The sequence below is a fragment of the Hippoglossus hippoglossus genome, chromosome 12 (genome assembly GCF_009819705.1).
Source record: "Hippoglossus hippoglossus isolate fHipHip1 chromosome 12, fHipHip1.pri, whole genome shotgun sequence".
Taxonomy (NCBI): domain Eukaryota; kingdom Metazoa; phylum Chordata; class Actinopteri; order Pleuronectiformes; family Pleuronectidae; genus Hippoglossus; species Hippoglossus hippoglossus.
Window position 1 is genome coordinate 942,357 of NC_047162.1, and position 13,551 is coordinate 955,907.

The 13,551-nt window shown below is 40.2% G+C and overlaps 1 protein-coding gene across 1 annotated transcript; it reads right to left on the minus strand.

The window, feature by feature from the left end:
• Positions 1-3,708: 3,708 nt before the first annotated feature.
• Positions 3,709-5,017, minus strand: LOC117771960 (cortexin-3). Its single transcript, XM_034602886.1, has one exon. It carries the CDS (start codon positions 4,649-4,651, stop codon positions 4,280-4,282), a length of 372 nt encoding a protein of 123 aa, XP_034458777.1. The 5' UTR covers positions 4,652-5,017; the 3' UTR covers positions 3,709-4,279.
• Positions 5,018-13,551: the final 8,534 nt, after the last annotated feature.

Below are 13,551 nucleotides of genomic sequence, written 5' to 3' on the forward strand. Positions count from 1 at the left end.
CTGAAAGAAATCTGGCAAAAATCATCAAAATGGTGCCTGGCATTTACTTGCGGAGTGTTATGGACACTTAAAGGGGAACAAATCAGAGATTTCAAGAATAAAGTTGTATTACTACAAGACACAATTTTAGGCTACGTGTCCTTTTAGAGGGGTAATATCATAAACTCTTACTAAATTATTACTTTACTCTCGCAATAGTACAACTTCTTCTCAACTACGAATTTATTCTCAGAATTTTACGTAATTATGCTCGAAATTTAAGGTGTTTTTTTTCAACATGGCCCCGCCTTCAACAATACTAGCTTTGTATCTGGTTAGAATAGGTAAGTGCAGCAGTTGGGCTGAAGGAGAATGCAGAAGAGAGAGAGAAAACTAAAACATCTCTCCTAAACGTGTGAGGGAATAAAGATGTATCATATCATAATTATTGTGTTTTAGATTTCATCTAAACAAATAAATCTGCCATGATTGCCCATCAGTCTATACTCTGTAAATCAATTTCTGTCTTTACAATATATTCAGACCATTATTGTGGTACTACAATTCAGTCAGCTTTAATGACCCTTAAAATGTCTCTACAACTTTATTGGAGTCAACCTGTACTGAGTTGACTGGACAGTTAAGTCGGGCATATATCTGTGTAAATACTGTGTAGCAAGGTCCTAATAAAAGGCAATTATGTGTCATGGTTACACTCACACCATTTCCTGTTGCATGTTCTATGTCACTTCCTGTTTTATTTTGATACTCACGCTTGTCTCTGTTTCTTCTAGGTAGCTTCACTCCTACCCCCGTGTGTCTCACAGATTGTCTTCCCCTCCCTGTGAGTAGTTTAGCTGATGTCTGTCTGTATGTAAGGTCTGTGTCGTCCCCTTGTCCAGTGCCAGTTCGTCTCGTATTGCACACAGCGTTCCAGACTTTTACAGACTCTACCCAAGACAACTGGAAACTGTGCTGCCAAAGGCACTTCAACTCCAATACTGCATTAAGGCCCTGAACACTTGTAAAAGGAAGATTTCAATTTATGTTTTTTAATAAAGTTGCAAGAAATTTTAATAAAAATATTTTCAGCAGGACACTGATGAAAAATGATATTTCTTTCCAATTAAATCTAAAGCACAATTAATGTACTAAAATCGAAGGTATCTTAATAGTATCTGAAGCCACAGTTGACAGGTGAACTCAAAATTGACAGCTTGATAAAATTATGTTTTGTTACCTTTGATTTTCTTCACCAATGACCATAACCATTAATTAAGGTTACAGTAAACAGCATCGTCACACTTCTGACAAAAACAGCCATGAACTACAAATATGTGTGCATATCGAACTTGTGCGTGTTAAGTTTGGCAGTGAAATGAATAGAGCAGGCCACTGATGCTGTTTTTCTGCGGTGATCTCAACAGTCACAGTAACCTTTGTCGGTGACACCATTATCTTCATGCTGTGCAAAGACAAAACGTCTCAAGATCCATATTCAACAATCGGCCAGAGATTATGTGTTTGCTTGTGCAGGGCTAATCAACTTAAATCGGATACCCTGTTCTCTTTCTAACGGAATAATCCAATAACAAACAAGCTCATTAAGAGGTTTCTTTCAGGAATATCTTCAGAGTAAGTAAGTAAAACTGCAACTTCCAGACTGCTGCCAAGTTTCAATATTTTTGTCTCTAAACCAAAACCAAAAGGTAAAAACATCATGTTATTGAAGAGCAGCTTAACATCCCATTTTAGTTTGAGCACAAATTCCTAAAATGCATGAATGAATTTGAACAATCACACTAATTCCTCCCATGTGCTAATATATTGTCAGATGGTTTTTATCTCTCTGCTGTCTAACCCAGGTAGCTGAACAGTAAATTACCAACCAAACATTGTTCCATCTTGATCTTTATTTGTGTTGCATTCACAAAGACACATTAGAAAGCCAGTTAAACTTGGACAACTTGTGCTGCATCACATTGCTGCTGAGAATTAAAAATGGTTTAGCTACGTTTTCCCGGTCTATCTTATTAGATGAACCTGACCTCTGTTGCACTGCAGCTTCTCTTCAGAATGGATGTAAATCGTTTAAACTAAATATGTTCACTCCCCTGTTTCTTAATACGACACTGATTACAACCTACTGCATCCATGGTATGGTCCACTGAGTTATATCTTTGTCTGACCACTGCGTAGCATTCTCAACATGATCAAACTATTCATGAAGTCAGACTAACATTGGATTGTGTGCTCGGTTACAGTGGATGAACGAGTGTTAACCTGAACATAACCTTGAAGGTGAGCCATATTTAACTGTGTGTGTGCAACCCCTGTCTCAGCTAATTGGTGCTAAGTAACACTACACCTCTGGTCTAAAAATCTGTTTTAAAAGATGCTTCATCTGACTGTCGCCTAGAATTAGAAATGGAGTTGTAACGCATTTAAAGAACTTATAGCTCACATATCACTCCTATGACTCAAAGCATCTTTCATTTAGGCTCTTTGTGAACAGTATGCTGACAATATATTCCATAAGATAAACAGGTTTCATTTCTAACACAGTTGGACTACGAGTGTGGGAGTTGCACGACATCAGTCCAGCCCACACTGCTGACAGCTGATTGCTTTATAAATGTGTACTATATGTATATGAGGGTAGGGGGGTGAAGTTGACCCTAAATTACAAAATTTCACAGTGGATAAAATTACTGCATTTTGAGAATAACTTCTTTTGCAATACACCACCAAAACACCACAGAATCTTCCTAGGATAAATAGATTTTGTAATGAAGTGACCATACATATATTTTACTAACTCAAAAGTTAATTTATTTGGCAGCTTAGCAAATCAAAAGCTCTTACACAGCACAGACACACTCAAGTAAGCTAAGACAGTGAGGTGTGGGGAAGAGCAATATCTACCCTGTATGAGTGAGGCACCTGCCGGACACTGTCTCTGGAGTTCTCAGTGAAGTGCTGACAATGTAAACAGTTTCAGAGTTTAACAAAAGGAACAGCTCTCTGCAAATGTGCACAGTGATAAACATTATAAACATGTAGCCTTGTTTTCAAGCTAAATTAGAACTGACCTTGATTGCGTTACAAAATGTTAAAACTTCATATCTTTTTAGGAGACTCTGAGTAGATACGGTATAATGTTAAGCTTAGTCAAATGAGCCACTAAACGATTCAAGTGAGGTCCATTTTTACCCATGTGCCTGTCTCCTTTTGTCCGTAGGGCTGGGTATCAAAAGTCAATATCTTCGAAGTGTGAGAACTTTACCAGTAACACCAAGAATGAGGAACTGTTGTACTCAAAGCTGGTCTTGTTCGCTCATTCGAACAGATCAGTTCATGATTTGAATAGTAATATTCCAATAGACTATATTTCACTTGAGTGAGGTATCGGGCAGCTATTTGTGACAAAAGTTCAAATGTTTCCTGAAAAAAATGTGTTTGTGAAGTATCAAAAAAAGGAGCATTTTAAAATTGGTAGCAAAATTCACATCAGCATTACGATGGAAAACGTTGAACTAATACCAGCCCAGGTTTAAACATACAAAGCAGTTTTAGAGGAGAAACAATTCCATTGAAATTCAATGAAAGACAGATATCAACCATTTGTGCTAGTTGGAAACAAATTCATCTAGAGAAATAAAACCATTCAGATTAAGTGAAGTTACACTTATACTTAGTTTTAATGACGCTAATTAAGAAATGTATTGAGACAAGATATGAATTCTTCAATTGATTCTGGGATTGCACATTAGCTAGCATTCTAGACAAACATGTTGTCTACGTTGATGGATGGGTCTCAATAACATCTCTACATTTGGTTAATTGTAGTGAAAAAATGTAAATAAAGCAAGACTGAAATGTCATTGGATTCAGGCTAGTGTACTATAAGACTGTTTAAACAAACTCCCAATAATCCAGGTTTCAAGACTTCCATTTCTGGTAAATGTGCATGTCACTGAAACTGTTGTTACTATCAAAAAGGCAGGGTAGCCATATTCACAGTCAGCCAGGCCAGGGTGTAGACCATTTGATCCATGTAGAGGAGAATGTGCAAAAAAGTCACCCATACTATGCTAATTCTGAACTGTTCTTTGTTCATTTAGCTTGTGCATGTACACACCGAAAAGGCAGTGTGGAGTCGAACCTTACAACTGACTGATTAATGCCTCCATAAGCTGAAGGCTAACACAGAAACATAGCACACACTGTATGTATGTGCATGTGTATGGGTGCAAAAATGTGCAAATGTGTTTGGATGTGTGCATTTTTGAATAGAACCCTAGGCCAGAGTATAATCAAACTGTCCCTTCTCCAGACCATCGAGGCCATCTGCCCAGGTGGAGGTTGGCATACTCCGGTAGGGGTCCAGCAGGATACGGAAGCATCGGACAATAAGGATAAGCAGGAAGACAAAGAGGAAGATGACCAAGGCAAAAGTTGTTTTCTGCTCCAGGGACATGGCAGTGATGGCTGAATCTGTTGAGGATGAGGAGGAAGACGCGGAGGAGGAGAGGGCAACAAAGTGTGCCCCTGCGGAGTAGAGCAGAGAGGAGAATGCAGAGGTGAAGGGCTCTCTCTCCATCATCCAGAAGAAGTGTGTGGTGGGGACAGGACAGTGGCACTGAAGATCCCACAGGAGGCACTGTGGCATCCTCTTCACTCCAGCCCAGCCCCTTCACTTGGATTTCATTGTCTGGGGAGACATTGGACCAGAGCATCTTTATCAACATAGAAATCACAAAGTTCTTTGAGTTAGAAATTATGAATGACTTGAACAACATCAAACCATAGTTTAATTACTGACACAAGGTAGATTTGTTCTTATTTACCCAGGTTTTGAGATACTATTAAAGAGAATGGAATTTTGTCTGTGAGGCTCACAGCATTTGGTACAAAGTAATATTAGTGGATTGAGTGGATGAATGAAATGTACTATTACTACTACTATGTAAATATGTACTACTACTAGTAATGTTTTTCCTTCTTAAAGTAGCGCATGAAAAAAAACATGTGTACTGCATGTATTGCATACAAAAATGAGTCATCTGGAGTTTGAACACATTTTGGATTTCATAACTTAAATACTTAGATCAGCAAGACCTATGATTTGTGAATACCTTACTCAGTAGTCAGTTACTGGATGAAAGTGACTGCCTAATGAGTACATGTGAAATACAAGTCACTCAACTCAGCCATGAAGCCAGCAACAATGCACCATCTGCATCAACTCTTCAACCTTTACTGTGTATAAGGACCAGCTCATTCACCAGGACTCTGGCAGATCACCACACTCTCACTTCGTCCATGCAGACAGTCCCCTCATAGCTTCAGCTGCAGTTGTGTGTGTATCCACAAGTGGCATCGATGCAGTTCTCTCTCTCAAGTGAGAAAGTTCACTCTTTTTTCTGTCTACGTGGTGCGCGTGCAGCCCTGCTACAGCCAATAGAAAGAATTCATTCTGTGGGAAACCCTGCAGAGCAAGTGAAAGAAAATTCCTGGATTCGTCCATTTATCTGAATCCACACCAAAATCCAACGGGTTCTTTTTAGTGGTAATCCATCCAGGAGTTTTTGCATAATCCTAAATAATTAACAGAAAAAAGGTAAAAACAGAATCTGATTGGTGAAGGTCATTAAAACATAACTTATTTGAAACATGAACACTTAAACACATATCCCTGTGATAAGGGCTAAATAGTAATTGAACCTTTATTTATATAACATTTACAAGTTAAAAATGAAGGCAAACAATAGGAAACACTTAAAAGGCAAACAATAAAAAGAATGGTATAGGCAAGATAAAAAAAAGATAAACAAATTAAAATAAAACATTTGATCATGTTATTGATTCAAATAGACGCTTTGATGAGAAATACGAGAAAAAATGTGTGTCAAAATAAAACTGTGTCAAACGCAGCGCTTAAATCTAATAAAACTAAAACTGAGGGGTTTTCCAGCAGCAGCAGCAGCTAGCAGATTGTTCATGACTTTAAGAAGTACTCCCTCTGTGCTGTAGTTTGTCCTAAAACCGGAAGGAAAAGTCTCGAAAAATGTATTTGAAGTGTACTTCAATTTTCTTTTGTTTGGTCCATGTCCTTTCTTCGAAAAGGAGGAAGTTTATGTCCTATACTACAGCCAGCCTCTCTCTCTCTCTCTCTCTCTCTCTCTCTCTCTCTCTCTCTCTCTCTCTCTCTCTCTCTCTCTCTCTCTCTCTCTCATATCACGCTTATTATTTTATTATTATTTTATTCAGTAACGTTCAGATTGCATTTAGGAAAGACTGAATGTCGCTGATCACTTCAATAAATGTATCTTTGTTTTTCCTGTCTCTAAGCCTGGAACAAGTATTGCATTACTTTGCAATGATCTGGCAGCATCATCCGCAACTCACAAACCCCAGCTGATATGCATCAGTACCACCAGACAGTAAGTCATTGTTGCAAAGGAGGCCCTTGCTAAGAATGAAGGCACCACTCCTCTGGATCGTGGCTTGACGTGTATTGTGGACAAATAAGTTTCAAACTGTGCTGGGCGTGTAACTTGCTCTACGACCTTCCGTTCTCTACACAAAGTAAAACCAAAGAACGCTGATTTGCTCAGCTGTCCACAACGTGGAGAGTCAGAGGTGAGAAACCTCATTTGGCATCTGTATTTTTTGCTTATGAGATGGAGAAAATAGAAAAATCCTATGCAGCTAAGGTGGCTGCCCAAGGACATATGATATTACTTTTGCAAAGCATCTCCCTGGAGCTCAATCTACACCATCATCAACAAACACTGGGCAACCCACTTACCAGAGGGGCACAGAGCAGTTGAAACTGTGTTTGCTTGTGTTTTCTCTTTCAAATACTATAATGATACAACAAATGGCATTTGGCATAAAACACAAATTACAGTGAGGCTGAACACTTCTAATTGAGAGCTGTATTTGGTTGTTCAAAACAAGTCACTGTGTTAATATGAAATATTATCTTTTGTTGCACGTGTTTTAACATTTTACAAACAAAATGTTTTTAAGCATGTGTGTTGATTTCTTGGAAAATGTGATAGAAGAGTGGATACAAATGTTTTAGCAATCGGGAAAAGCTGTAATATTGTGCATATGGTCATATTGTGTAAATCAATGAAGCACCTTGTAGATCTTTTCTTTTTTTCAATTGTGGTACAGCAACATTGGTTGAAGTCCCAACATGATTATTAGTTATTAGGTTATTAGGATCATCACTGAAGATGTGTCCAGAAGCATTAGCAGATGTACTAGCACAACTTTGAACCTGAGCAAGCAGTGGGAATGTGTCAAAATCTGCCAAAACGAACAAGGCTTACAGATCCACCAAGAGAGGATGAAGCGTTGAACAGGTGATCAACCTGATGAGATGCATCGGGGGGGCCCGTCTTGAAGTCAACCCATAGTGCCCGGAATCTCCAAGTGTTAGCACTGACTCCCAGAAGCACAGAGGAGGGGAATCGAGTGGCCTAGCTTACATGACGTTACTGTGGAACCAGTTTGACAACAATCTGGAGGCGACCATTAGGGGACGACGGGAAACTTGAAGCCATGACAACGATCATCATCAGCATCACATCTGAGCGGTTTGGAGAAGAGGAGAAGAAAGGTGCCAGGGGACCTCAGGCAAAGAACCCAAGAGAAATAATGATTACATCAGACAGGAGATGAAGACCCTAAAACGACAGCACAAGCAGGCTAGAGAAGATGAGCGCTTTAGGCTGGCTCAGGTGATGTACATCAGGCTCCTTCAACAGAGTGGCATCACAAACACCACCCGGAAAGAGCTCAGAAGTGGGCTGTGTTCAGTGCCTACCCCTCTAAAGCCACCAAGTAGCTGCCTGGGCAAAAGGGCAGCAGCAGATTGACCTGCTCACAGGAAGAAATAGACCATCTCCTGAGGCAAACACAGCAACTCAGGAAGAGACCAGGAGTTGGGAGACTGCAGAACTCGTATGTTTCACCGAGCCACGCGTACAGTTCGATATTTCAGAGCTGCAGCTGAACAGAAGTCCGAGAGGTTGTTAGGAGAACGTGAGAAAACTCTGCCCCAGGAACAACTGGCACATTGTACAAAGTGTACAAGTACTACCCTAAACTTCATCAGCACCTGTAAGATCCTGCGTGTCATCTGGAGAAGGGGCAGGATTCTAGATCTATTGAGAGTTGCGGAAGGAGTTTGGATTCCAGGCAAATAGACAATTCCGCACAATCTTCCAATTGTCTGTCGTAGCCAAGATCTTCTTCAGTATTGTTTCCAACCCGCTATGTGCCTTCATCGCAAAGAACCGCTTCATTGATACATCCGTCCAGAAGGGTGTATGTCCGGAGTGCCAGGATGACTGACCCAGCTCATCAGAGAGGCCAGAGAGAACGGACGAAGGAACAATCTGTCAGCGCTGTGACGGAACTTGGAAAATGCATAAGGCTCAATACTACAGCAATTCTGTTTTCCCTGGCCAAGAGCATGTTCACAAAATCTGAGTGCAAAGGACCCAAAACCAAATCAGCTCAACGTCAGCTACCTAACAGGGTGTTTATGGAAGTTACAGTTACCACAGAGTCAGCTCCATTCTGTCAGTGGATTCTGCAGCGACTCAAAAAGCTGATGGAGGTGCAGCTGCTCCTGAATATGGTTCTGATACAAGATGAAACTTGACCTATAATATAATTATTCTTGTTAATATTATGATTTTACACTTTCTACAGATACTGGGATTATTGTGAATTTCTTTGGCAAGGGAAATTATTTGGTGAGAATTTGATATTATGACAGCTCTAATTTGAATACACAAATTAAACTGAACTAATACTTCATTTCATGCCTTTTTCTCTATGTCAGTTGGCAAGTTGTGCCAAAAGATGCATATCAGTACACATTGGTCATTTTGACATCAGTGCTCTTCTTATTCTGACAAAAAGCTTCATATCTGTCTCGTGTTCCTCATGTTTCTCTGATGACCTTGAAACAACAAATCCTTTGGGTTGCAAGAAAAAATACATAAGCTAGAAGCTAGGAGGTTTACCTTGGGGACTTTGGCACCATAGTGTAATTCCTCACTTAACAATATTCACCAATGTATTCTGTCTACTCAACTGACTGACTTGCTTCTTTTTGTATTCATTTTGACTGTCACGTGTTATTAGTAAATTTTAATTACTATTATTAGAATACAGTTTGTGTATATATCAGCCTGCCGTGGTTTATTTACGGTGAAAAGGCGGTCTCACACATGTAGAAAACACCAACAAATGTGTCAAGACAGTTTGTGGTGATAAGATAAAGGTAAACTCCCAATTCTCCGGATTTTACCCGCAGGTCATGTCTGAAAACAGCTTCAGAAACAAGTCCCCTATTTGTTTTACCATTGATCACTCCTTTGTTCAACAACGGAATATGTCCTGGCAGTTTTGTGTTCGTATTCTGGGGTAATAAGCACAGACACTAATGGGATTTAGCAAATGTATTGTGTCTCTACTTTGTAATTTGTCTGAAGAAGGGCCTGTGCCTTAAACGCTACCTGGGAGGTCATTAAAAGGTTTATGGGAGCATGTGGGAGTGTGAAAATTCCAAATGATTTCTTATGCTAAAATACAGCAACAACAATAAGAACAGGGCCATCACAGAAAAGGCCAATTTCTTGTATCTTCCATAAAACCTGCCTTTTGCCTAACAAAAGCTTTTTCAATATGAAATCAAGTTACACCGAAGAGTGCAGAGCTGATTATATTATTGGATCCTGCAAAAAGCAGGTTGTGAGGTTGTGAAAATGTTTTGATATTATTATTATAGCCAATATTCTGATATACGAAGCCCAACCCTTTCCAAAGATATTCGGAAGCTGCGTTTTTCAACCATGTGCATTTATAATTGGCATGTGTTCTCAAGGCTGCAACTTAAATTGGTGTTGATAAATTTGATATGCAATACGTTTTTCACACTATGCAAATGAACAAAAAAATCCATGTAGACTCTTAAGGTCAAAGGGACTATTTTGTAGAGTTATTAAATTCAAGTCCATCAGAATCAGTGAGGGGCATGTCTTTCTAAATTGTTACAGTGCCACTATTTGGCCAATTAACCTCATATTTTTAGAAAGCTCATGCACATAAATTGCTACATGGTTCAGATATTTAAGTATCTTTTTTAACTTTTAAGCAAGGGTAAAGGGTAATGATAAAATGATGAAATTATTCTAACTTGACAATCATAAGAGGAATGCAGGACAGCAAAGTAGGTACAGTGATAACATTACATTGTAAGAGCTGTTGACTATGATATATTTATTTTTTGGATGTACAATTGGTTTCACGGTTAATATCAATGCTGCATGTGCAATTATAAGAAAAGACCCTTGTGCTCATCATAAGAAAGCAACTCAATTGGCATGGATTCAATTCACAAGCAGCAATAAGTGGGTTTCAGGTTTGAGAAAACTGAACAACGTCACCTCAGCTAGTTTCATTCTGTTTACAGACCGCGTACATAACACTTGCACCAATCAGTATTGCACTTGAGATTTTGGTTAATAGTTGCCCCCAGCGCATGCACTGCTAATTTTTGATATTGGATCTTCGGCCAACCCCTAGAGCAGACCTATCCTCCACCAAGCCCTGAAGATATCTACCATGATTCATAATAATTGGACAAATTCTCAAAGAGTTATAGCAAAGATTTGCTGAGCCCTGGTCTGGATGTCATCATTATAACAGGAATATAAAAGATCAACAGCACTCATCCTGAACCTAACTTGAAATCAAACCAATTACAACTGTCCGTCGGAGACAGACCGATAGAAAGACAGACACCCCCAATTACAACCTTCACAAGAAGACAAGAAGTGAGACAGATACATTTTTATCCACTAAATACACAGTCAGAACAAAACTAGATGTTGTTTTTTCAGTAATAATTTATCCAAAACTGTTGATAACAACAATGTCTGAACATAATGCTATAGTTTACGCTTTAAATATCATCCACACAATTTCATTACAACTGCCAAAATCCATCTGTGTAATATAAATGGATCTGGATGTGGAGAAGGGCAAAATCCTTGTTTCCTTAATGGGTTGAGATAATGACATCAGAAAAGTTCAGAAGTTGTACAAGTGTATGTCCAAGATGCTTCTTCTGTTCTAACTGAACGGAATAGTTCAAACATCCTGGGTGAGAGGTGAATCGTCTTCAAGAAACACAAGCAAGTCCACTTGCCTATGTGCACTTGTACAACTTCTGAAGATACCAGGACCTGGATGAGTGAGGATCTTCACAGAGACATCAGAAAACCACGTACAGTTCAGATTCCTCTGATCAAAAGGACAGACCAACTTTATAGAAGTTTATCCTCTATCCTACATTTTCACATGTTCTCTTTTTGGCCTTTGTGGAAGTAACATTTAAAGAAAAAATTAAACTTAAGTGGAACTGGAATTAAGTGATGGATCAACTCCAGACAGGTCACTATTTTCACAGATCCCAAGGTGATGTCAAAAGGTGATTCTATAGAAAACATATTATAGTGGCCAGAAGTTCACCCAGAAGCAAAGTGTGACTCCTGTAATGTCCACTAAGCCTGGGACAAATGTCTCTACTGCCCAGTTACATGAGAAAGTGAAGAGATTAAAAAATGTACAGTTTCATATGAATTGAGTCCTCAAAAACATAAAGTGTGCAAAAGATGCAGTCAGCTCTGAGGCCACATTCACATTCTCAGTCAAGTGGGTAATGACGACCCCTGTAGACCCCCACCCACAGGAAAGAAAAGAATAACTGAGTGTATAGTATCTGTACATCAGCAGCTTCCTTCAGTGCTGCACAGACACTGCAACCTCCTGACATGTAGTGTGGATGTGAAGAGAAACCCAGGAGTGGGGGGCAGTGAATCTGACAAGAACAATGTAAGCTCATCACCCTCTCTCATGTGGACCTGTCTCCCTTGACACACTGACAGCTGAGCTCTCTGTCAAGAGGACAACACAACTCAACAAGTGCAAAGCCAGTAACAGTGCTGCTGTGCACCAGCCACATTTTGCACATCAGTGAGCGTCGCAGAGATGGATACACACACACACTCACACACATTCACTCACACAGAGCTGAATCCTAAACATGCAAACACACTCATCTGCATCCCCGTAAGAGCGCAGCGGCTGATGATACCTGTGTGTGTTTGCGGGGATGTCCGACCCATCTCCAGAGTTACACATAGGACCTGCAGCTTTGGCCCATTCTACCTTCAGCTCCTCGCCTCGCCGTCGGCAGCCTCCGTGGCAAACAGACGAAACACAGAGAGGCACAATGACGGGATTCCGCCGAGGAAGGTAGTTGGTGTGTGTGTGTGGATGCCCGAGAGGAACACCCATCCCGGGGTCGAGCTGCCTCACTGCCCGCTGAGGTGCGCCGGGGCTCCGCCGGGAGGAAGGGGCGGATCAGCCCAGCGCACACCGCAGCCCGGCTGAGACACAGCGGCTTTACACCGGCACGGTTCGGAATCATCAGGGTAAAGAGTCCCAGGGCCGTGTGAGGAGGGGAAACAATACTCAACCATCTTTCACATGTTAAAGCAACATTTTGGAAATCAGTCCGTTTAATTCTACAATTCAGACAAAGTTCCTGCGCCTGAGAAATAACAACACATCACATCTGCCAATGGAGGTTCTGTTTTCATTATCAGATTTGTGTGTTTGTCAGCAAGATTATGCAAAAAACTTGGAGTCAGGATGCAGCATGGCTGAGGGAAGAACCCCCCCCCCCTTGTATTTTGGTGCAGATCCGGATAAAGGGGGCAGATCCAGGAATTTGTTTTATCTTTATTTAACATATTGAGAAGGGGTGTTTTTTGTTTTGGTGTTTGAAAAAATATATTAAAATGTCACTGATTTCCCAAGAAATAATTCATGGAGCTTGAAAAAAAAAAAAGTGGAATATTTAGGACACTGGTGTCTCAGTATGTGCAATGAGGTGCAGCTGGATGGAGTGTGAATGGACTGTTGGTGGAGGTATGAGCTCTACTGAGAGACATTCTACTTTATAGATCAGTCTTACACTACAAGTCACATTCACCCGTCAGAGAGACATTTCTATAAGTGGCACTTTCCCATCATACATCATTTACACACAGAACAGTCGACAAGGACAATTTAAGCAATTTAGGGTTCTTTCCTAGACTAAGGTCACTTCGGCAATGCAGACTTGAGAAGCCATCACGGCATCAAACCACCAACCTTCTGGTTAGTGGACGACTTGCTCCACCTCCTGTGCTACAGTCACAATTTGGCATGGCAGACTGCGGGTAAAATCTGGAGAATTAGCTATAATGGCTGAAAAAGTCTTTACTGAGGTACTACAGCCCTATATCACCATTACATATTAGCCCCTCTGATCAGGGTTCATTGTTCTTTGCTCCAGGGTCAAGACAAAAGGAAAATGTTGTGACTACTACACTTTTGAACTCGGTCCTTTTGGGAATATGATCTGTGGACACTGATCTTAAAAATAACCTTTAATTTGATGTTTGATGTGAACATTAACTGAAGTTCCTT

Excerpts from the sequence above, each read along its gene's own strand:
- LOC117771960 (XM_034602886.1), bottom strand. The coding sequence starts at position 4,651 with ATGCCACAGTGCCTCCTGTGGGATCTTCAGTGCCACTGTCCTGTCCCC.